General features: G+C 46.2%; 1 protein-coding gene across 2 annotated transcripts; it reads left to right on the top strand.

The window, feature by feature from the left end:
* The first annotated feature begins 900 nt into the window (after nt 1–900).
* Nucleotides 901–25213, top strand: PSKH1 (protein serine kinase H1). 2 transcript variants are annotated; one of them, XM_082062436.1, is made up of 3 exons: nt 901–948; nt 2334–3909; nt 24149–25213. In XM_082062436.1, the coding sequence occupies exons 2-3, from the start codon at nt 2965–2967 to the stop codon at nt 24464–24466; spliced, it is 1263 nt and encodes a 420-aa protein (XP_081918562.1). In that variant the 5' UTR covers nt 901–948; nt 2334–2964; the 3' UTR covers nt 24467–25213. The 2 variants fall into 2 exon arrangements, with proteins under 2 accessions (XP_081918562.1, XP_081918563.1); XM_082062437.1 differs by lacking the exon at nt 901–948 and adding an exon at nt 1267–1565.

Raw genomic sequence — 25213 nt, 5'->3', positions numbered from 1 at the left:
GCTCTCCCAGGCACCGCTGTGGATCCGGTTGGGCTGTGTTTGGCTCTGAAAAGCAGGCAAATTGTCTCTCCTCAGGCTGTGGGTCACCATGGCTGCCCCACAGAGGCAGGAGTGTGGGGAGCGGGCATGCTGGGGCCATGCAGAGGCCTCTGCTCAGCCGTGGGGCTGTGGGCATCCAGGGCCCCGTGGGGATGAGGGGGATCCCAGTGTAAGGAGCCATTGAAGGAGGAATGTTCTTACAACCGATCTGGCACCTGACGCCAGAGGGGCTGGAAGGACTGAGAGACATCAGACTATGAATCCTTAATGTAAAACAAAGTCTCTTCGAACTAATTCCGGAGTGCAAACTGATTTCTGTATTTTAAAAAAGTTAATCTAGGGGAAGGGTGGCCAAAGAGCCAGGAATCCATATTTTAAATAGATCGATAAGGGGAAGGGGTTTGTTAGAATTAGATGAATTAAATATGTAAACAGAGGCAGGCGTCAGGTAGTCTGTAAACCCTGATGTACCCAACAAACGGGGAACAGGGGAGGGAATTTGCAGCTGGGATTTGGGGTGGATGTAAGCAGGGGCTTTTCGCCCTATTCCGTGTGCCTGCCTTTAGGTAGAACAACAACCGGTCTTGCAAAATCGTTAATAAAATATGCTTTGCTGAGAGATCCTGCCAGGGACTATTAAATTGGCAAGATGACTGTGTCCTACACCGGGACCTGGGGGGTCTCGGGGCTCGTGTGGCCAACTGAGGTCCCGGGGGCGGGGCGGGAGTTCGTGGCGGCCCCAGCAGGGGGCGGTAGAGCGCGGGACGGTAGAACCGCGCCCTCCTCGCCCCGCCCACCGCCACCTCCGCCAATCGCCGGCCGCGGTTTCCCAGCCCCACCCCTCCCCTCCCCGGCGCTTAGGGATGACGTCAGGAGGCGGTGCCGAGCCGCGGGCCGGAGCGGGCCCAGGTGAGTGCGGGACCGGCCGCTCCACCCCGGGCTGGGGGCAGCGCTTCCCTCCCTCCTCCTCACTCCCTCCCGGGCCGTTGGCGGCTCAGGCCCCCGGCTCGGCAGCCCCGTGGCCCGGGAGGCGCGGCGGGCTCCGGAGTCACAGCCCCGCTGGTGCCCGGGCCGCTGGGCCGCGGTGCGGGCGGGTCGGGGACGGAAGCCTGGCCGCGGCCCGGAGCGGCCCTTCGCCGGGCCCGTTCCGCTGGGGTGCGGTGCTTCCCTGACCGCGGGACGAGCTTCGGCACTGGCCCGGCCCTGGGGCCTCTCCCTGAGGGGAAAACTGGCTGTTTTGGGCCGGGTGATGAAAAACAATCAGAGTTTTGGAAACCCCGGTTGGTTCCACCGATTCTGGCCTGTTCCCGGCTCTGGCACAGCGGCCTGGAGTGCGGCAGCAGCCCGAGCCCCGGGGCTCCCCTTAGAAACCCCCCAAAGGCTTCCACTGCCCGTCAATACCAGGTGTATGTCAGGCAATAAGATGAACTTTAAACTTTATTAGTAAAACTAAAGAGATGGTGCTTTCAGGCCTCTTTTCCCCATTATGCTGTGTTGGCATAGGTGTGATCTGAAGATTGCCATGTGTGAGTATTTCTTATGCTGATATATTCAAATTTCCCTACTGGCATCTCATAGAAAAGTGAAATTAAGTATTTTCAAGTTGTGAGATGTTTAATTGGTGGTGAAGGGCCTCCTCGGCCTATGGTGGATTAGTCAGGTGGCCTGGAGACACCCCCAGGTGTGAAGCTGTTCAGGGCGTGATGTTTTTGTAGAGATGGAGGATGCTTCTGGATCAGCAGGGCTGAGGTGTTCCCTGCAGAACCATGGGATATAACATGCAGCGGGCACGTGTTGAAGCATAAACCCCGTGTTACTTCTCACCACTGCAGCTCAGGCTTTGTGTAAGGGTGGGACCTTTAACACAAGTGGTTCTCTTCATCTGGAATTACTCTAATAAATTATTGTTTGTAGATACTGTCATTCCATTTATCTGTTAACCGAATATGCTTTAAGGTACAATAACGCTGGCAAAAACTGTCTGTGTGAGGCATGAGTACAGGAATAGCTATGGGTTGGTTTGTTTGTTTTTGGCATGGTATTTCGATCTGAATGAACACCTAATTACAGGACAGCCCTTGGTGAAATTCAGATTTCAGTTAAGCTTTCTATGAAGTTGTTTTTCAGTTCTACTGCTCGTACCCTCGTATAAGTATGTCCCTTGTTTAAGCAGGTTTGTGCGTGGTTTGTGTGCTTGTCTTCATGGTACTACCAGGAGGTTTTACCTGAGAAGTTACTTTATTGATGTCTGATTTTGAAATTGAATCTTAACTTGGCTCTTGTTTTCTTTCCAGGTTGGATGTAGAGTCTAAACTTCTTGCAGGTGTCCCTCTAAAACATTTCTTGTTTGTCCACATCATTCTCCTGATGGAAGACCAGCTGAGGTTCCCTTTCTGCTGTTAGTGCTGAACAGTTGCTTGGAGAGGTAGTGAATGAGTGAAGATATGCTCAGTGATGGTAACGTGTATGATTACATTTCAGCTCTAATAGCTTTTCTGTAGCCTTCTGTGAAGACTCAGGCACCATATTGATGGGCTCTGAGCCAAAGAGTAGAAACCTAAAACTGCTTGGCTGGCTGCCAGAGCATGTATAGACAGTTTCTCTGTCTCCTTGCCAACACTATTATTTTAATCAGCACCTAAAGACTCGTCGAAGTGCAGCTGATTTGGTTCTGCTGGAATACAGTGTGAGGAGCAAGAGCTCCCTTTGCTCTAGTCTGGAGCAGCTGGTGGGAATTCCACTTTGTACACCCAGCTCCATGTGGGAAAAAGAGAAGTGCTACTCGGTACCTGAAGATGCGAAAGCAAGCAAAGCAGAGTCAGGACGTTAAGAGATGTCAAAGCCCACCTTGATTTCTTAGGGACGTGGTTGTTGCTGCCGCTGCCCTGGGAAAATGCCTTGACAGGGAATTAACACCAGTCAGTGATGGGCTGTGGGACAAGCAAAGTGCTTCCCGAGCCCCCCAAAGATGTGCAGCTGGACCTGGTCAAAAAAGTGGAACCTTACACAGGCCACAATGACATATATAAGCATTTCATCAAAGATGACTGTGGGACTATCATCAAAGCTGGCTCTCCTTCACCTCCGCGTCACGCAAACCCTTGTCCTGGCAACCACCTGCCTGCCCACGTGGACCAGCCTGAACCCCGCAAAAACAAAGTGGCTAAATACCGCGCCAAATTTGACCCCCGAGTGACGGCCAAGTACGACATTAAAGCTCTGATCGGGCGAGGGAGTTTTAGCCGCGTTGTGCGGGTGGAACACAAGGCCACGAAGCAGCCCTATGCAATCAAGATGATAGAGACAAAATACCGGGAGGGGAGGGAAGTGTGCGAGTCAGAGCTCAGCGTGCTACGGCGCGTTCGTCACACCAATATCATCCAGCTTATTGAGGTGTTTGAGACCCAGGACCGTGTGTACATGGTGATGGAATTAGCAACAGGAGGAGAACTGTTTGATAGAATCATCGCTAAAGGTTCCTTTACTGAGAGAGACGCTACACGTGTGCTGCAGATGGTGTTGGATGGTGTGAAGTACTTGCATACGTTGGGTATCACGCACCGGGACTTAAAACCAGAGAATCTGCTGTACTATCACCCAGGAACAGATTCCAAAATCATGATTACAGACTTTGGGCTGGCCAGTGCTCGGAAGAAGGGGGACGACTGCCTGATGAAAACCACATGTGGGACCCCAGAGTACATTGCTCCTGAGATCCTGGTCAGGAAGCCGTACACTAACTCTGTGGACATGTGGGCACTGGGTGTGATCTCGTACATTCTCCTGAGTGGCACTATGCCCTTTGAAGATGACAACCGCACACGCTTGTATCGGCAGATCCTGAAAGGAAAATACAGTTACTCAGGCGAGGTGAGTACGATGAAGGGTATGGTGAGGGGAAGGCAAAGAAGCAGCTCTGCCCAGGTGGGTCTTTGTGATGACCAGAAGCTGCCTGTCCTGTACCAGGTGGTAACTTTACCAGGGTTAAAAAAGAATATCTGTGATTCTGGGTTTTAAAATCCTTTCCTGTTTTCTGTCTACTTTCCAAAACTGCTTCCAGTGCAGCATAGTGAGCTCCTTTAAAAAATGTGTGTGTAAAGAAAGAAGAGATCTCTTCCTGTAGAGCTGGGATGCTTCTGGGTATCAACCCGGGGAGACATCAGCTCTGGTGAACTGTGGTTTGACGCTTCACTGTTGAAACTCGTGCTAGGGCGAGTGTTTGAAGTGTAGTGTGTACGTACCTACTCTGATTTCTGGTACAAATCCAAGTGTAGTCTGAAAAACACCTCTGCTGAAAGACAAGATTATGGCAGACAAAGGGACACTTACTTCTTAGATCTGGCAATGTGAGCATTTCTGGAATTGACCTGCATTGTCTCTTGAGCTTAGTATGACAAAATTGAGGGTTGAGGGATAATTTTCTTAGGTAACTCCGGGAAGAGGAATCTTGGGTAGATTTTAGGCAGAAGATGGGTACCCCTACCCTCCCAGAGCCCTGTCACTCAGCAGAATGGTGGGTGCCAGGCTGGCACAGCTCCTGCTGCTTTGCTTCTGGTCACGGTGGGAGATCTCAGTTACCAGCACAGCTGCCGAGTGTCAGCATAACCTCACTGAGAATCATGCTGATAGAAAGTGAGGGTATCCATATTTGCAAGTTGTGTTTTCTGCTTGTATCCCTCACTGAAAATATTAAAAAATGAAGCTTTTATAACTTCTTCTTCTTTAATAAGAGAGGAGAGGTCTAGATTACTGAATGCCATGACTTTGTGCGATGAAGCCCACTGGGAGAGTGTTAATGAATGGCTAAGTTTATGATTCTGAAACAACAGTAATATAACTGTCAAAAAAACTGAATAAATTAATGATTGTTCTCATGTTTTTAGATGTGACAGGTACGTTGGCATTTTAATGATGAATGGAAGGAGTATAAAATGTTATGTTTTTAAACATATTAGGCTGCTTAAGGATTGTGTTTAAAAAAAAAAACAATTACTCTCTGAAGGATTTTCAGAGGCGTCGGTACATCTTTTATACTTTAAAGTCATCAGGCCAGCTTGTGTTAATAGTTGGAATATCCAAGTTAGATGAAACTGAGGAATAATTGCATTTGCATAGGAGGCCACAGAGGAGAGCACTGGAACAGGCTGCCCAGGGAGGTTGTGGAGTCTCCTTCTCTGGAGACGTTCAAAACCTGCCTGGACATGTTCCTGTGCGACCTCACCTATGCGTTCCTGCTCCAGCAGGGGGATTGCACTAGATGATCTTTTGAGGTCCCTTCCAATCCCAAACATACTGTGATACTGTGAGAGTCTACATTTGACAGTGTAGTGAGTGTTGTTGATTCTTCCCGTGGCCACTTGTCAGTCCCCATTATGCAGAGGAGACACAAAACTCAGAAGTCATAAACCCCCAAATTTGGCACTTTCCAGACCGAGTGTTACTGCCTTCAGAACCTGCGGTGCTTGAGCGGTTTCCTGCTAGAAGTGTTTTATCAGCTGCTACCTTGAACTCCGAGCTTCAGCTGACTTTGGCAGCCTCTGCTGTTTTTGTTAACTTGCTGTGTTAATGAGATTTATTAACCAGTTGCAGAGTTTTAAGAATGCAATTGGGTTTTCCTAATGCAGAAATAGATTAATTACCAGCAACAATGTTATATCTGCAGGGTCACACTGAAAGGCAAAGCCCTGGTTACTTAGTTTACCTTAGTTTACCACAGGCAGTGGATACATTAGATTATTTTTCTTACATGAAAAGGCAGTGTTCTCTGGGGTAATTTAATTTGATGTCCTCTGGTTCTTGTGCCAGAACTGAATTATTTTGAGAAGTTTTGTGACTTCGTAGCAACTAGGGCCACTGGATGCTTGTAGGTTGTGTCCCCAAAGGTAGCACATGTGCCACACAGAAAGCATTAGATTTTATATTTTGAAAGTGACACTGCAGAAGCCTGAAGCATTTCACATACACAAATTTTGTAGTTCAGGAGCCTGTTAGGGATACAATGTGTGACATGAGTGATTGTTTTGGAAAGCTGTAGATGTTTTATTGCTTGGAAAGCAAATCTGCGTCAGCCAGTAGCCTGCATCTTTTGCCCAGATGATTTGTTTTTTTCCAGAGCCAGGGAAAACGGATGCTTTAATTTACTGGTGTAATTAAGCCTATGCCCCTAGACTGCAGACGAGTTTGACTGTAGTCAGATATTGGCAGGAGATGCATTAACAGGCTGCTTACTTTGTGAATAAATTCTTGGTGGAAACAATGTGATCCAGAGATGTAGAGGTGCCTGGCATGTTTCCCCACAATCTTGCCAGCTTTCATAAAGCCATCTTCTGGACTTAAAAATGCTTCCAAATTTCCAATGTTCACAGAAAATTGCTGTTCTTTTTTTGTGTTACACTCAAAGAAGTGGGAAGATGTCAGAAACGAGGCTGTTGATAAGTTTGTCAGACCAATGGGAATGGTAGGAGCTGTACATCCTGGTTTATTAGCAACAAGAATGGGCAGAATACTTGATGCCGCTGCAGAAAGTGTGTATCTCAGATGCAGGAGCAGAGATTTCACGGGAACGACTGCTTTTCTTTTCTGTAATGTGAACTTTGAAGATCTGAAATGGAAGAGGAAATGTTAAAAGATGCCTGTGAAGTAAAGTGCCAAGAGCTGGCAACTTGAGCTGGGCAGCTCAGACAAGTTTTGGTAGGAAAGGAGAGGACCGTCCTCCAAACCATGTTGCTGTGCTGTGTCACGCAGTGGCAGTGCCGTGAGTTTGCCGAGAATCGGCGCTGAGTCCCGCTTTTTAAAAGGTCTGGCCCCAAAACCCGGTCAGAGAGAACAAAGCTCTATTGAGAGAGGAATAAAAGCCAAGATGCACGCTGACCTGAGAAGTAGCTCCATCTTCTCGAAAAACAAGTGAGCTCATGTCCAGCTAATGTAATTGCTTTTCTGACTGGGACACTCTTACCGCCGCTCTCCTGCTCCTGGAGTGTGAGGTCTGTTTGAAGAGGCCATTAGCAGATCGATAGGAGAGGTCTCCCATAATAGCTAATTCAGGGACTGCTGACGTCACTGCTCTGATTACCTCTTGTATCTCCTTCTGTACTTTCTGATCTGCTCGGCATAATGGGTAGGGTGAGGAACGAAGAAAAGCCGGCTTTGTAACTTGGCATGCTTTTTTCTGAGCATCTCTGAGTACGGGTTATGTGGGCTGTTGAGGCTGCATTTGATGTAGCCGGCTACAAGTCACTCTTTCACTTGGTTTGTTATGACTCAATAAAAAGAAAATTTGGCAATATTTTAATACAAATCTTGGGGATAAAACTGATTTCTGGGGGTCTCTTTGTAGGTTGAAAAGTTGTCTGAGGAATAAAGCTGGAATTCCATTCACAGTATCCTTTGAATTTGAAAGTGCAGAAGTGAATATCAGAGCATTGTTACCCTGCTAAGACAGGCTTGCTCTGGTTCCATTTCAAAGCTTGTCCTTCTCTTGAATACTGGTACTTTAATGTTGCTTTACACACCTGGGACATTTGCTGGAAGTGAAAGATAATAAATGTGGATAAATTGGGAAAGTGAGCTAGGGGTTGTTCTGGTTTTGATACCTGATCTGGGCAAATATTTTCCCCTTGTGGTCTGTTTTCCTGGTCATAAAACAGAATCAGCTTTTTCTGCTCTTTTCACCGTGGGTGACACTGGTGGGTGCTGGTGTGGAAACATCTCTTAATCAGCTTAAAACCAAAAAGCTTGTTGATCAATGTGACTTAAGGAGAGACATGTTTGATATATGGGGGAACTTGGGCATTGCAGTTCTGTAGGAGCTCTGCAAGGGTCTCAGCAGCCATGTGGAGAGATGATCTGGTTTTGTGTGGCTTGCTTAGATTTTCCAGTGATGTTTAATAAAGTTCCTCACCAAAGGCTCTAGAAGGAATTTTGCAGCTCTAATGCGATTGTGGGCTTTGCATGGATCAGCAATCTGCTGAAGGTAAGCATGAAATTGAAATAGAGAGTTAGTTCCATGAGGAGGGAAAAAACAGTGAGGTCTGAAGGATCTGTTCCCTTCTGCCCAAAAGTGATCAAGACAAAGTTTGCTAACAAAGCTGCATGATCTCTGATGATACCAAGTCCTTCAGATGGTGAAAACGAGGGCTGTGGACCTCCTGGATGCAGGCTGCTGTGGGCCTTAGAAGTTTGCCTGCAAGGAGCAACTGGACAAATTCATGGAAGATAAATCAGTGGAGAGAATGATGCTGAAAAGTCAGAAGTATGGCTAAAGAGGTCTCTAATCCACACATTTTTGAGGCTTGAGAGCATGGAGAGTCTTAATTGTAACATAGGGACTGTTTTCTTGGCCTTTCCCTCTGTATCTGCTCTTGGCTGATGTTGGGGGCACCACACTGGCCTGGCTGGATCTTTGGTCTGGTAACTTCCAGCCCTGTTCGAGGTGCTGGTCTTTCCTTCTCTCATTTCATCCCTCAGTTGGGGCTTCATCCACTCCCAAGAGTTCTTGAGCTGAATATCAGGCAGCCTGCAGAGCAGACAGTGCTCCCAGCTTGTATGTGCAGCATCTGGGACACCTGGGGGTGTTCAGCCATCCCGTCGGACACTGACGGAGCAGGTACTGCATGTCTCGTGTGCTTTTGAGTTGTGCTTTGGTGACAGTGTTATTGTAACGGAGCATGAGAATCAGAAATCCATCCCAAGGCTTATCAACTCCCATGGGCTAATTTCATTTGCTGTATAATACTCCTTTGGAAAGGCTTGACATGTAAAAAGTGAGAAGGGTAAACATTTTCTATTAGACAGAAATGTTCTTGAACTCTTCAGTCACAACCCAGTGCTAGAGATCCCCTGTAGGTAGGTGAAAAAGCAGGCAGGGTATACAGACTGAGTGGTAATAAAAAGTGCATTTTGCAGATGATAAAATCAGTTTAAAATTCCCTTTCTCCTGCAGAATAGTTTGTTGTGTTGCTATTTTTTTTATTTTTGTCCTTGGGAGAAATGAGTCTGTTTTGACGTTATACATCTATAAAGGAAAATGTGTTGTGAATTGCATTCTGCTTGTGACTCTGCCCATCTCTGTTTGGTGACTCATCCAAATTTGAAGCATAAATGCAGAACCGATCTAGTCGTCCTGCCTGGCTGGCTTCTGCCTGGTGTCCTTAACATGATGCTTTCATTCTTTGCCAGCTCCCCTTGCTAGTTAGTGTTGCTGTTTAGAGTTCTGCTTACTTAATTTCTTTGCACTCCCAGCAGCATCCCAAGGTTCTGTTTTCCCTGTTGCTTCCACTGGCAGATGCGCAAGGGTGACGGCAGGTTTACCTTAGCGCGGTACCTATGCTGCCGTGTCCTCTCAGAGATGTTCCATGCAAAGCCACCACCTTCCTCTGGAAGTTCTCCCTTTGCTCTGTGCCTGGGAGGGTCCAGATGCAGCAGGACTCTTCTCTCCTGGGGACCCCGGCCAGTCCCGCTGACGATGGTGTTGCCCTCCCTGGCTACACCGGTCGGTCATTAGATGCCTTTGAGGCTTTTGCAAGACGTGGTCATCACCTTGGCCTCTGATCTTCCTGCCAGAAGACAGAACAGATTTCAAACCAGAAGGGTGGCAATTTTTTTCAGTCTTTTCCCTGGAGTCTGAGCGTCCCAAGCTGTTGAAATGTAAAATAATGAGGAAAATGGGCACAGGGAAGTTGAAGGCAAGGTTTTAAACCCCATTTGCGTGATTGTACAAGTCTCTGGGGCCATGTTTTAGCCTCCTTGGGGGAAGACAGACTTTTTTTCTTATAGCAGCTTCTATGTGTTTTTCCTCTGAGCCACATTAGATGGTAGAAGTGTTTTACAATAGTCCTGTTGTTAGAGAAATTAATGCATTTTTTTTTCTATTTTCCCACGTAAGGAAAAGTTGTTTTTTATATAAGTTGCTGATCCCTTTGCCTGGAAAAAAAAGAAAAAAAAAGAAAAAAATATCAATTTACAGAGGAATGTGCTTTTGCATTTCATACGGCTGTAAGAACGTAGTGATTTTTGAGCAGAACTACAAGAGTGTTGGCGAGATGCGGTCAGATGGCTCCCTGTTGAAAAGGGCACTATGCTCTGCTTTGAAGAGCTGAAGCACTTGAGCAGGATGAAAGTGTGCCTCTCCTAGCCTGGCACAAAACACCGAGGCCAGCCCTCTAAAAGTACTTCTCTTAGCTTCTGCTCTTTCTTTTCTTTTGATGCACCACTTGGTGGGTGTGAGGATGGTGGATTTGTGTTGCTCCATCTGTATCTGAGAGCTGAAGTGTTTGTCCAGATCTCTCCTGCTGCAGGAACGGACATCTTAGGCTCTCGGAAACATGATAATTAAAACCTGGATCATCTTCCAACCTCCTGCATGTACCAGTGACAATGGTCCTGCAAAACTTTAGTGTGCTGTGTTAGAAAACACTATTTGCAGGTAAAGAAAGACCTTATCCAGTAAAAGGGCTTTGAAACCAATGTATGCATTTAAAAATCAATTCACCTTTGCTTTGGATGCTTCTGGAGGTTTTTTTTTTAAAAAAAAAAGGGTTGTTTCCTCTGATGGAAATGGTGTGTCACGAGGCCCTTTCCCAAAATCATTCCTTTTGCTTTTTTACTTTTTTTTTTTTTGCTTTTTTACTATGTTCTTCATCTTAGGTTGCAAATCTGAGGGCAGGGTAAGCAAGGAGAGGGGTGATCTTTCTCTGCACACATCTTCCATTTCCATACAGCTACAGCCTGCAACACCCATTAAGAGCTGATATTTCACAGAATCGTGCATGTCATCAGGTCAGTGAATTTCCTGAGCCAGTGGCTTGCCGCAGGGTTGGCTGGGCTCTCCCGTAGTGTGGATTTGTGGTTTCTGTGGCTGGAAGCATCTATTGAAACAATGAGCTGGAGACACCACGTGCTTCACTGTGTGGCTGGTTTGTGCTGGAATGCTCGGATTTGCTCCGGTGTGTCAAGTGGAGGAGCCTGGGGTGGAAACTCTGCCTAAGGAAATGAAGTGGGCAGTGGATCTCCATGGAGAAGGGGATGGTGATTCTTTTTCACCAGTAGTTTCATTCACAGCCCCTTGTCCCTGGAGCTGCTCTCTGTACCAGTAACAGCTGCGCGTTCAAGGCAGGGTGAGGGGCAGCAGCTGAGCGTTTTGGTTATGATTTTGGGGTGAATGACTGGGTTTGGGAAAGTTGTGCACAGCGTATGGCACATAATTATTGCAAGGATAGAGGAAGGCAGGACTCACATCTGAGGGAAAGGAAGTTGTGATAATGCTGTGATTTGATACATTGTATTTTCATTCCTGCATTGCTGGGCCCTATAAAATCCTGTTAATGGCAGAATAGCATTTCTGCAGAATTAGGGATGTAGGGATAAAGGGACATTGGTAGGGTAGAAGAAGAATATTAAGCTGCCTTTGTGCGGACTATACATTATTAACAGAAAGGATTTGAACTATCAACTACCACTGATGTCTTTGACTCCTTTACAGTTCCCTAAAAATAGACTAAGCAGTTTCCTCTTTTACCTTTGGCTGGTTTAATCCTTTCTACCTGTGGCTCAGAGGTGTTCCCAATACCTTAGTGGAGCTATATTTTGAGTGGTGAGACATTCTGTTGCATGCTCGTTTCATTAGGACCAAGGTTCAGCAAGTGAGAATATATGTTAATTCTGCAATGGAAAGAGCTGTGATCTGTAAGAAACCAACTCTTACTTGCTGTGAGGATGGTTTAAGCTCGTCTGCACCCAGTGCTTCACTTGGGCTTGTAAATGAGCTTATGTTTCACTAAGGATGCAGGAGGACTGATGGCACCTTGCTGCCTTCTTGTATTTCCACCAGTGGGTGGGGTAGAAAAGTTGAGTCTCCTGCAAGACTGTGGGAGGGAGAAAGAGTAACTGCTTAACTGCAGCTCTGTGGGCTTTGGGAGGTGATCTCTGCAAACCTGGCCTGTTCTAAATACATCTTTCCTCTCTTCCCCTCCCTGTTGCTGGAGATGATCACCAAGGGGTGGGAGATGGTGCTTCTGAGTAAAGCTGGGTTTGAAGTTCAGCTGCTCCTGGAGTAGCGTTGAGCTGGGCGCAACCCTTGAGTGGGGTGTGAGGGCTTGTCTGGTTCTGTCATTGCTGTGACACCTGGGAGTTCATCACAGGTCGTGGGGTGAGTGGATGGGGGTAACATCTGAAACTGCTTCAGCTGCACTTGCTAGACCTGGTCTACTGAAGACCTGAGGCTGGTATGGCTCCAGAAGATCGTATGGAAATACAAAACTAGAACAGCTGTGTGACTCTAGAGACACAGGGAGCCCTGACTGACACCTGTAAAACATTTTCAAAGTGAGTTTTCAGGTGGGTGCACTCTGGAGAAAGCTACAGCATCTTTCTATCTCCCAGTGAGCACCAGACTGAAGTTTGGAAGAGCTGACACCAGGCCCTAGTTCCAGCTGCTGTCCCTACTGCAGGTTAAAAGCTAGTTTTAATTAATCAAAACTGAACTCTGCAGAGAAGGGCTGTGAACACGCATCTTGTTGCACATCATTTTGTGGCCTGTAATTGACTCTGCCATACAGCGAGGCTGTTTGACCTGACCTGGTGTATTTGGAACAACCTGATGTTTAAAGGTGTCTCAGATTTCCTCTGACGAAAATTTGGGACTTCTCTAGCAGTTGCAGGGTGCTCCTGCCCTGGGATGAGACAAAGGAGGAGTTAACTTCATACAAGGCTTAGGTAGGAAGTCAAGATTTGGATTTCGGATAGTTAAGATCTCTTGGGGGGTTTCTGTTGGTGCTGAGCTGGAGGGTTAAAAATGTGCTTCCTGAGCCTGGTGTTTTTCTTGGTATTGTCTTTATCTAATCCCTGAAATCCCTAAATCTGATGAGATTGCAATTGAAGCTTTCAGCCTGGTAGACACAAGGGAGCTGGGTTTGTTTTGAGCTGGAAGAGGTGGCTCAAACCAAGAGCCATGTGTCCGAGTTCCCTGGTTTGGAGCAGGAGCTTCAGGGCTGGTTCTGCTCCCTCCGTTCTCCCCACCCTGCTGCTTTGCCCTCCTGCTGCCCCGAGCAAGTGCCCAGATAGAAATCCCAGGCATGTTTTCCAATACGTTTGTTATTTAAATGGATACTTTTATGGATTTTCCTGAAAACTGAGCTTTTACTAATACACCAAATTAGTGTTGATTGGTGCAGTGGGAGCCGTGCAGATGAGTTGAGGAGAGGCAGAATGTTCTGCTGGTGGCTATTAAGAGATCCCTGCTGTTAATGCAGCATATGCCTGACTGCTGTGGACATATGTGTGTCTATAGCTTGTGAACTTCCATCAGTACGATACACCCTATGCATCAAATACACTCCGTGTTTCAGACACTTTGAGTGATTAACTGAAGAGTTTGATTTTTGTACCTAATGAAAGGTAGAACTGAGCTGTCTGAGAAGGAAAGTATTTGCATGTTTTCTACCTTTGTCCGTGTCTGAAGAATAATTTCTAAGGAATTCTTTCACGCTCTGATCACTTTGAGAATGGGTATGTAGCTCAGATGTAGGAAAGGTTTCTCATTATACCTGGGATGACTCAAAAGACTTTATATACTTTTATATCACATACTGATAGGAATGCCTGAGTGACAGTTTCTTATCCCTTTCCACTTAGTCCTCCATTATTTTTTGTTTGCTTTTAGCTTTACAAGCTTCGGGAATTCTTAGTGACATTCTTAAGCTACCTTTTTGCTCAAGAGGCTGATTTTGAAAAGATTAGGAAAACTAGCTTGGCTCTTGGATGAGAATGTAAAATAATTTCATGACATGCTCATCTTCCAAAATTCATAGGAGTTCCTGTACCTCCGGTGTTTGGCACAGGGGCCCGGCAAGGCTGGATCTGGCTTTGGAGGTATCTTTAGCTGGTTCATGGAAGTGTTCCATGGTCTCTGAAAAAACCCTGTTTGGAAATGCGTGGTAGCGCTTGGCAGCCTTGCTTTGGAAACCTTCCATGTGCGCTGGACGCGTGCCAAGCACGTGGAGCTCCTGAATAGCTGTTATGGGTTAATCCTGTGAATAAGTGTGATAAGCCGTACTTAACAAACGAGGATGGTGAATTAACCACATCTTCAGGCAAAGGAAAGGCAGGATTTGAAGTATTCCTTGTGTTCTGAAGCAGGGAGCCTTCTCCTCTCCCTGCCTCGCCGTCCTCTACATCAGCTGGTATCTGCGGTGGCGATGGGCAAGAAGTACTTTGAGAGAGGGGCTTTGGCACTAGGAGAAACTGTGCTTCCCCACTTCAGTGCTGCAAGTCATTTTGTCCTCAGCTGCCCTTCATGCTGAGCAAAACTTCTTTGCCTAGAAGCTCAGAAAATCATGTTCTCCAGTCTTTCTGGGGGCAGAAGCCAGCAGGCGGATTCTGCAAGTACAGCACTTCAACATCTGCCACAGGTGAAGCGGGGGGAGCACGGGGACCAAATCTTGGATATCCCCAAACCTATTGTGTTAGAATTAGTGTTTACTTACCAGTGGCTCATCAACAAAGCGGGATATGAAGTGAGAATGGTTCTCTAGATGTTGAAAGAGGTCCAGTGGTATTTGGGGCTGTATTGATTAACCCAGCTGAGGGAGGGGAGGGTATGTTCATTATATTTGCAGAGGACATTGAATTGGTGAAAGGGCTGCAAAGTGTGTTGAATTCCAGGTGGCCCTAACAAATCTGAGCAATTAATAGCAGGCGTGAATTTTTAAAAAATGAGAATAAGTTTATGCACAAAAACAGGTGAAAAATGGAAAATGGTGTTGGCTTCTCAGAAAAGGATCTGCCTATGAATCACAAATTATTATGTGAGAATGCAATATCACACTGGTGGAAAAAGACAAACGTACTGAGGTGTTTGAACAGAAAGACGGGCTGCGTGTGGTGTAATCCTGCTGTGTTTGGTGGTTGGTGCAGCTTGCCAAACTGAAGCTCCGACACTTCTGGGCAGTGGACGTCAAAAACACCGCAGGCCGAGCAGAGAGACTGAGCAGAAGATCAGCAAAAACAATGAGTCAAAAAACCACTGTCTCCAGAAGACTGGAACTTTTTTGACTGGCATAAAGAAGGTGTAGTCATAGTTTGCAAATATGCACAAGGCTGTTCTGAAGAGGAAAAGGAATAATCTCTTTTCCAGGTGATGGCAAACAGGAGCCTTAAATTGCACTTAGATTCACATTGGGCTTTTTACAACACTTTATTAGTGTCTCCTGAAAAAAATACCTACCAGGAGGATTGCTGAAGCTGTTTTGAAGAACAAGTTAGGCAGCCAGGAGTGATGCATCTGTGGTGGATCCTCAGGGACTGTGGGATGGATTGGACAATCCCTGGATGTTCCCTGCAGCCCTGTTTTTACCCTGATTTCCCAAGGAAACAAGGTTTATGGAACTGTGCCATCTGTCTTTTAGTCTCCCACAATTGACTTCTAAGGTCAACTTCAGCCACATCAGAGCAATGTGGAGAATTCAAAGGCCTGAAGTTCTGTGAATTTTATAAAAGTCAGTGGCTCAGTAGGAAAGAGAGCTAAATTCACATCCTTGCTGCAGGAAAGGTAATTAAATATCAGTCTAGATTTATCCAGAGAGCTGATTGACACGTGTTTATTTCTGAACCATTCATGGCACGGTTGACCCTGTGAAGCGTGTGGGCTGGAGCTCGGGCAGTGGAGTGTGTGGGAAGGAGGGATTTGCTGCTGCCATGCACAGGAGGTGACAGTACTGGCTGGGGACAGGGGGGAGAACACTGGGATCATAGAAACCTTGGTTACAGGAGCTGTTTGGGAATCTCTAATCCCATTCAGTTTGAGATGGGGCTGTTGCCAATATGAGAACCAGCTGGCTGTGACTTTGTCTTCCTGAGTCTTAAAAGGCTTCAAAGGTGGAGATCGCCCACCTCCCTGGTCACCCCTTCCAGGGCTGCACCACCCTTGCCACTGATTTTTGGTTTGATTTTTTTTTTTTTTCCTCTTTCCTCCCCCAAGTATTTCCTGATACAAACCTTCTAAGGTGCAGCTTCTCCCTGTTTGCTCTTGTATCACTTGTGTGACTCTGTAATCCTTGTAACTACTTTCAAATAGATGTAGTCTGCTATTAGGTTGCCCTTAGACTTCTCTTTGCCTCCTCTTCTCAAAGGCCGTGTGCCACAGAGCCCTGGCCAGCTTGGCAGCCCTCGCCTGGATCCTCTCCAAATCCTTCTGGAACTGGGGCATGGCCAGGCTCAGCAGTGGTGAGTGTGATTCCACATAGCAAACCGAAAACTTTTGATCTTCTTTTTGGAAAAAAATATGGTGTAGGAAAGGACAGAGTAGGATATAATAGAAAAAAAGAGATCACTCAGTATAAGGTAGTAGCTGTGAAATGAGGTATGTGTAAGGTGGAGATGTTTGAGTTGTCCTTGCAACTTGAGTGTTTCATTCCTGTGTGTGTGCAGTTTGGTGCAGTTTCAATGATATATTGTTGTTCAGCAGGATCTGTGTCTCCTTCACTGAATAGTTTGGGTGCTGAAAGAGGCTGAGAAGATATTAGAGAGAAATGTGGCAGGGTGGGATCCTTGCCTACCCAAACCAGTGCTTTCTGGGAGAGAAATTAGATTGGACCATACTGGCCTAACTTGGGCAGCACTTAAATACTTAAACCTGGGCTTTTAGGACATGCTGAGACAGAAGGGGCATTGCACCTCCTCTGACCTGTGCCTGATTCTGATTAAAATGGGAAGGGTGACTATAGGGAGGAAAGGCAAGTGGGGCAGGTGCTGCTGTTCTGCTGGAGCCTGGGCAGTGCTGGTGTCTCCGGCACACTCCTCACCACGTCCTACCCTTGGTGCTTGGCCTCGAGGGGGTTACAGGAGCCTCTGTGCTGGCCCGAGCAGCCGAGGAGAGCTGGTGCCATCCGGGGAGCAGGGCACGGTTGGACTAACAGCTAAGACTGTCTTAGGATTTACTCCCCCTTTTTCGTTCTCTTGTAAGCACCCAGGGCTTGTGGATCAACAGCTTGAAGCCCGCAGGAGGGGGGTTGTGTATGCAGAAGGTTATAAGCTTATCTGTTCATCCCCCCTGCTGCACTAATCAGTGTGATAAAAGATATTCTTCCTCCCTGGGGAAGATGTTTCCTCCCTATTGGGGCCACCATTTCGTAGTTAAACTGTTACTCTGAATTGGTACGTTGAAACACGTTAGCTTCAGTTCCAGTTCTCAGCCAATACATCTCTTAGGATAATAATTCAGAATGAGAGAACATAATTCAGATCAAATTTGAGTTTTCCTTTTGAGAATAAAAGCACTGAAGATGTCAGGATACTCAGGATTTTATGAACAGACTGGGAAGGGTATTTCCCAGTTTAGCTACTGCAAATACTGCTGTGACCTGGTGCTGTAACAAACACCTTTGGAAATTTCTGACTGTTTCCCCTCCTTGCCTTTTTGATGTCAGTCTCTAGCAATCTGTACTTGCTGATCTTGTCTTATCACCTGTACTCTTCTGAGTCCAGGTCTCTTGACCCTGAGCTTTCTCAATATACAGTTTCTCAGCCAAGGTGCTGGTTAGAGTCCCCTATGTTTAACTGTAACTTGCTGATACATTTTTAAGAGATGGATGTGAGGCGATCCAAGCTAAAATGTGGTTTTACCCCATTTTAACATGCCAGTTATCTCCCTAGGCATTGCGGTTAGAAGAGCCATCCCTGGCTGTAGAGAAAAGCTCTGTGTTTATTGTTTTGGTAGCTGCTGTAATTTTACTGCATGATTCTAGCTGAATACCCAATGCTTGTACAGGGAAAATCGGCTGGCTATTTCCATTCGAAAAGCTGGGTTATAGGAGTTCACAGCACCAGATGGCCACGCATACTTATAACGTTGTGGATTATTAAAGGGCTGTTGTATTTTCCTCTTTCATCTTTCCTTTATTCCTCCTCTCCACATCAACAAATTAATGCGGGGTGCTTGGGAATCTGTCCTGCGCAGACTTTAGCACATTATATCTTTTTGTTGGAAACTTTTTGTTCCAGCCCTTTTGAAGCGCTTGGTTTTGATCGCCTCTTTGCGACTGCTCGTGGGCTGAACGCTGCCCAGGACTGCGCAAACCTCTGTTACTGGAGCCCCAGCGCTGTCCCAGGCTGGTTCAGCATGTGGTGTCTCAGAGTTGCTGTCCCCAACCTGCTCCAAAAGATTGGAAAGTTGACGCTTTGTTTTCCGAAGTCGTGCAGGAACCTCCTAAATTAGACACAACTACCATGTTAGCGTGAATATGCGAAAGATGCAATGCAAAGAGTACTTGGGCACCTCTAATTTATTTTTAAAAACTAACAGCATGTCATTTGTCTACCACCAAAGACATCTGAATTTTAAAGTGCAGCTAGTCTGAAAAATGACAGAAGATAGAGAGATGTGCCTTGCCCTGCAACACCGTACAAATGTATTAGATTGAGTCATTTTTGGAGGAAAAAAAAAGCCTTTGCTGTTCATATTTGTGATACCTGGGTGCCATCTGTGTCCAGATTGACTTTCTTGTTAATGATTTTTAGTGGTCAGGTGTCTTCAGTGGAATTGCAAACAGCAGCAGTTGGTGAACATAGCGTGGAGATGTATATATAGGGACATGTACACAATTCCCAGCAGTGTCTATAGGATAGAGGGCAGCTCTTGCAAGCTCTGCATCCCACACAGGTTCTGAAGGCAAGAAAAGCTCATCATGATGTATATCATCAACATATAGAACAAACTCCTTTATGTTAAAAGTTCTGCCTGCCCAGGTCAGGGGTGGTCTTTGCAAGTTGTTGAATTTGTATCCGCATGGCTTCTTCGCACAGGGGAGTGTGTGTATCTGGGGGAAGATGCACTGCTGAGATCTAGAGACTTCTGATTAAAAAAAACCCATACTTGTGGGGGGAAAGTAACTTAGAAACATGAATACAATAGAAATAGAGGAACTAGTGTCCAGCAGGAAAATGGATCAGAAACACCTTCACCATGTATTTTAAGGTAAAAACAAGTAAAAATCAGCAGAAAATGGTCATCTTCATAGCGTGTTTGCAGTGCAGGCTTCGGTGACTGCCTGCCAGCAGCTACTCCCATTGCCGGCAGAGTAAAATCTGGGGACTCTGCCCTGGTACCTGAAACCAGCCTGTGCGTGCTGGCTCCCGCCCCCACCGGGGTTTGGTTTTGTTAGGCGAGAAAACTCACGTTGGTAACACAGGTCAGTGTTTTATTTCAGAGGTGCGCCCCGTCCCGGCGCCCCGGCTTCAGCTCTCAGCGAAACACGGGGGTTGGTTGTTCGAGCTGGAGAACAACATGGTGGTTGTTCCCCCCATGCTGGTGTGGACGGTGCCTCAATAGCTTTTATACCGATGTGAATAAAAAGCGGAGGCGGTGATGGATTTAATCACGGAGAGCCCAGTGCCGCATGCAATCCCCTCCTCTAAGGGACACTCATAGGAGGATCTCTTGCTTTTCCTCCTCCAGACTCAGAGCCCGAGTCTGAATAAAACACAGCACACTTGAGAGCTCTTTAAAGCTTTATAAGTGAGGCTGCTTTCTCCTGGGTTTGTTATCTAGAAGAGTTGAAATCGCAGGTTGGTGATGTGCCACATGTTTTATGCAGCTTAGTAGTTCAGGAGATGCTTTTGTAGGAAATGCTGGTGCACCTGGGAAGCAGCAGCTGACATTCCTGAGGGGCCAGAGCTACAAATCTGCACGGCCGGAGTTTCTCTTGTTGCTGTTAAGGCTGTAAGACAAGACTGTGGCAGTGGCTTCGTACTTGGTTCAAGTGCTGCTAATTCTGGCCTTTGCGCCTGTTGCTCACTTGAGTTGATGTAGCTGCTTCTGCAGCCACCTGGTGAATCACAACAGAGAGGAATTTGTCCCTGCAGCAGCGGGGTTAAAGGCAAGGCTGTCTGATGGGGTTTAGTTGATGTGATGTTTCATGGCCTCTGGATGGAGCCATTCTCTGTTTCTCCTTGGCGAATCTCCTCTAGGTCCCGTCAGCCCTGTCATGTCCAGTGCACCTCGTGTCCTGCGCTCGTGTCCTCCTTGCGGTTCCCCAAACACACCAGTGTCGACCTTCCTCAGCTCTTACACAAACTCCAGCTGCTGCCTTGCAGTATTAATTGGGAGGGTTCCTGAGGTTTTGCTGAGTTAAAACTGCCATATTGCCAACTGAAGCAAGGTTTCTGGAGACTGGATACATTTCTCCACGAACTGGGGTTGAAAATTGCAAAATTCATTCCTCTCAGTGCTTCAGCAGAATGTATCCTTTCCTATTTTTGAAGAAAAGGCTTCAGAGAAATAAAACCAAAGATGTGTTTGGTGCAGCAGATGAGACCTCCAGCTGTGTAAACAGATCAATGAAGTGATTTGTGTTTGCTGACCAGAAGAAAATCCTAATTGCAAGTGCTCCATATTCAATGTTTGTGGTGAAACTAGAGTAATTGGAATAATGAGAAATCCAATTTACTTTTGTTTGGAGTTTATTCTACTTTAGGTTTCATTAAACCAGACTGGTGCAATGCACAGACCTTGCAAGGCTCGGGCTGGTGATGTATTCGCTGTTTCTAGGTCTTCAAACTGATGTGTTCTTCATGGATTTCTTAAAATTCTAAATCATCACATTTTCCATCTTTTAATATGACTTGAAATGATTGAATTAATATTTTTCTTGGTGTCTAGAGGCTCGTTTCACCTCCCAGAATCTCTTGCTTCATGTTGCGCAGTTGACTGAACTTTGAACGTATCTGAACGGCAAAATGACTCTTGGGTTGCCTCTGTTTCCAGACCTGTGCAGTTACTGACACCTGCAAGAGGAAATAAATAATGCTTTCCTGAATGTCCTGGGGATGTATTTCCAAGAAAAGCATTGCTGTGTCAGCCCTCAAGTATTTTTCATTTAAATGCATCTCTTGCTTCTCTTTGGATTTAGGTGAAAAAGAGAGGATGGAGATCCTGGCATGGTTGTATCTCTGTGAGGGACAACATTCAGAAGGGTAAAGGATTTTAGATAGCTGGGGAGAAATACTGCAGGAAAAACAATAAGGCTGGAGTTGTGTGAATATGTTTTCTTCATTTGAGTGAGACAAAAGCTGTTTCAAGGCATCTAAGTCATCTTGATTGCTGGTAACAGTAATGAAGACAGTAGTAAAGAGTTCTTAGAGAGTTATTGCAGGGAGAGTAAAATTGTCACCAGCATTTAATAGCACTTTGAGTTATAATCGGTAAATTAGATAGACATATTGTTAGCTTAGGCGTCTCATTTGGAGAGTGGAAAATGAGTCCTCTGCGAAGAAAACTGAATGGGGTGAGCTCTGTGTCTGCGAGGAGGAGGGAAGAAGTGGTGGGAGGTTAATCGGGTGGGATTTCAACTGTATAAGTAGCTGATAACTTAAATGACTCAAAAAAAAAAAAAAAAAAGCTACAGAAAATAGTTCTTTAAAAGCTTTCGAAGGCAAGCCTGGTAAACTTAGAGGCAAAATCTCCAACTGCCAACAGACTAAACCATGCAAGTTGGTTCCCTTTGCTGCTATTTAACAAAGGAAGCTCCTTATCCAGAAGTCTGGTAGGAAATCTATAGGCTTGAAACGTGATTTATATCTCCCTATGGCAGAGGCAGGTTTGACTCTTTGGTTCTAATATTATAAATAACATAAAGGCTGAGCTCTTCGAAGCATCCCTAGTTCTGCAAAAACCCCCAGTGTGTTCAATTGCAGTTATTGTGATTTTACTACATTTCAAAAGATATTTTGCTATTTTAATTATCTTCTTTATAAACAAACATTTTAATGAGTCTCTGATCAAAGATTGTCCATGTTCTATTCTAACAAGCATCTGTTCTTTTCTTACCATTCCTTGTCAAGATGTGTTTCATCAGGTAAGAAGTGATTTAAGGCAGGTCCTGACAAACTAATTGTATTTGAAAGCAGTAGACAGAAAAGCTTGAATTGCGGGAAATTTTTTTTGTTAACTGATTTTGTTGAGGAAACACATTGGGGAGCGGATCATGGATGTGATTTCAAAGCGCAGAGGTGGTGTCTGATCCCCTGGAGAAGGCTGTGCTTCCTTCCCGAGCACTCTGGCTCTAAATACTCCCATTTCTATCCTGAATACCTTCAGGAACATTTATATTTTTTTATCCATGTGCAGGTATTTTCTTTATATCAAGTGGTTCATATCGTTTTCACTCTCTTCTCTTGCACAGTTGCTGCTGGTGATCATATATCCCACTTCAGCTAAGCTGAGCAAGCCAGACTGATTTAGTCATTGCTTGTAAAGTAAGACTTTCTGAACTCTGACCATCCTGGCGGCCGGTTCCTTAACTCAAGCTGGAGTTCACCCTTCCTGGCCGTACCACAGGCTGTCCAGGGCCAGGAGTGGTGCTGGAACGCTCAGAACATTACATTAGAAAAGGCCCCTGTGGATTAGCTCTCTCGCTGGTGCCTTTCAGTCTTTCGAAAGAGAAAATTGCTTTTGGTAGCCATAAATTTGCAGGCCTCAAAAAAATCAGGACATACCTTTTTTAAGACCTTTTGTACAAGAAAACGGCGTTAGATCTGACTGCGCGGTTGGTGGACCCCAAATTTTAAAGTAGCTGGGTTCTTTTCTTCCTCACCAAATGAAAAGAGGAATAAGACACAGAATAGCAGCCTTTCTCTTTTTTAGCCACACAGTTAACACCTGTGTGTTTGTGCATGGCCTTAATTATTGTATCGAAACATTCACTCTGTTGCATGAATGTACTCAGGCTTTTTTTAATGCTGCTTGGGATGTGGTCTCCATGTATTTGAAAAATTCAGCATTGGTGGTTTCAGGATGGGTGAGACCTCACGGTGGATTTTGCTGTGGTTTTCTTCCCAGCTTTGTCCACAGCCCAACCTTCAGTCATGCTCAAGGAAATGTTCTCACTCCTCACGTTACTGCAAATACGATATTTTGTCAGAAATTACACAATTCCAGTGTGCATGGCTGTAGGTGTTTGTCTCATAGGTTATTGTGGCTATACTTCAGTGTATGGGGGGGATATAGGAGGAATTCATTATAGGAGTAAATTAATTAATTTGGGCTTGTTTCTTTAAAACTAGTGTTTTGTAAAATAAATAAGTAAAATTCCTTCTTTTTTCTTTGGTAAGCATTCCTGAAAATTCCTTATCTAACATTTATATATATTCAGAATGTTTTATGGGGTTGTTTCCAGCCAGGCTGAGCTGGCTGTTCCAGGATTGACCCAGTAGCAACATCTCCCAGATTTCCACATCAGAGTGAGACCGAGCACCACAGCCAAAAAACCTTCCTAGGCTTGGCTTCAGGATTGATGCAGAGATTGATGCTTGTAGATGTGTGCCCTAAGATGAAGAGTCAGAAGAGATCCAGGGGTCTGGTGTCAGGACCCATCCTCTGTGAGTGACATGACCCGATTTGAGCAGTGGCAGCTTCATGGGGTACAAAGCACTTGGGCTGGGGAGGGTCTTCAGCAGGATACAGTCACTGTTTGTCATAGCTGTATGGGTCTGGAAGACAAGGTGAGAAGATGAGGTGGGAGGACTCAGGGCCAGCACCTGGAGCAGGATGTAAGTCCAGGAGCCTGTGTGTGTCCGTGGAGCATCAACTGCAGCAAGTGTGTGACCAAGGGTGTGACTGCTGGTGGAGATGGAGCCGGACAAGGGAGTGAAGGGACCTGGATGCTGGGGATGTCTCTGTGTGTCTGTTAAGGACAAGGGTGGGACCACAGGAGGATCTGGGGACCAGGGAAGTCCCAGCCAGCTGCTGGAGAGATGGTTGAGTCTGGGGGTTGACTGAGATCACGTGTATGTGTGTGTGCACACGTATGTAGGGGTCTGTAGGCATGAGGCACCTGGGAAGACTGGGATCCAGGCTCCCCTGCTGGATGGATCTGCACTGCACCTATGTACATGTAGACATTTCCCACTAATTCAGCCTCTCCTCTAACAGTGTCTTGAAGTAATTGTGTCTCCTTCTCCTTGGGCAGACGCTGTTAGTTACAACTTGGAAGATTTGAGGATGAAAGAGAGAGTGGAAGAAGCTGAATGCCCTGAAGCACCTTTTGGGGATGGGAGGAATGAATTAACCAGCAAAGCTGTGCCAGGACGGTTCATTCTAATTATCTCTTTTGTGTTTCAGCCATGGCCCAGTGTGTCCAACCTGGCCAAGGATTTCATTGATCGTCTGCTCACAGTGGACCCCAGTGACAGGATGACAGCCCTTCAGGCCCTGAAGCACCCGTGGGTGGTCAGCATGGCAGCCTCGTCCTCCATGAAGAACCTACACCGTTCCATCTCACAAAACCTTCTCAAGAGAGCGTCTTCCCGCTGCCAGAGCACCAAATCCGCGCAGTCCACCCGCTCCAGCCGCTCCACCAAATCCAACAAATCCCGACGGGTTCGGGAGCGGGAGCTGCGGGAGCTCAACCTGCGCTACCAGCAGCAGTACACTGGCTGAGCGCCGGCTGGGACCTGCCGGGTGGCTTTCCCAATGTCTTCTCTGCGGTGTAGGAACATCCAGGTTCCTCCCTCCCTCCCTCGAGGTGTCCCCCCCATCCATGAGGAGGTATGCCCCCCTGTGCAGAGGAAAGGGAACCTCGTGGTGGCCATCACACCCTGCGAGCTGTGCCACAGGAAACGGGGGAGCATTTGTGGGCTCAGAGTGCAGTTCAGAGCCTCAAGTCATACACAAATTAAGGAGCCACATGGGGAGAAGAGCTCTTTCTGTAGCCCAGGAGCTTGGTTGCTCATAGTTATTTATTAATTCCAGAGTGTTAAGTTTCTCTCACTTGCATATGAAAAAAAAAAAGAAATCACTTTATGTGTATGTACATCTGCGTATGTGTGTGCAATACACGTGTGGGTGTGTATATGTATTTTAGAATTACATATACACAAATTTTGAGCTGGTTTAGTCAGACTGTGGTCCCTTTGCAGTGAAGGAGGTATGAGTCACATGCAGTTAGAATTAGGATAGCTCTGACTCACTGGCGTGCTGCCCACCAGCTCTTCATCTCTGTACAGCTCCGAGGAGATGCCAGACAGCAGTTTTCCGTGACAACTGGGAAGCTGCGAGGTTTCCCCCGAGGGCTGCCATCCGCCTGATGACATCAAGGGTTTACTCAAGCTGTGCGAGAGCTGCCCTGCGAATTGGCAACACAGGATGAAGTGCTGCGAGCTCTGAGCTGGAGTTTGGTTCCTTTGA

Source organism: Streptopelia decaocto, assembly GCF_964273445.1.
Source record: "Streptopelia decaocto genome assembly, chromosome: 11".
Taxonomy (NCBI): Eukaryota; Metazoa; Chordata; class Aves; order Columbiformes; family Columbidae; genus Streptopelia; species Streptopelia decaocto.
This window is presented reverse-complemented; position numbering and strand designations above follow the sequence as displayed.

Coding starts and splice junctions, on each gene's coding strand:
- PSKH1 (XM_082062436.1), top strand. CDS start 2,965: ATGGGCTGTGGGACAAGCAAAGTGCTTCCCGAGCCCCCCAAAGATGTG. Junction 3,910..24,148: donor AATACAGTTACTCAGGCGAG/GTGAGTACGATG, acceptor TTTGTGTTTCAG/CCATGGCCCAGTGTGTCCAA.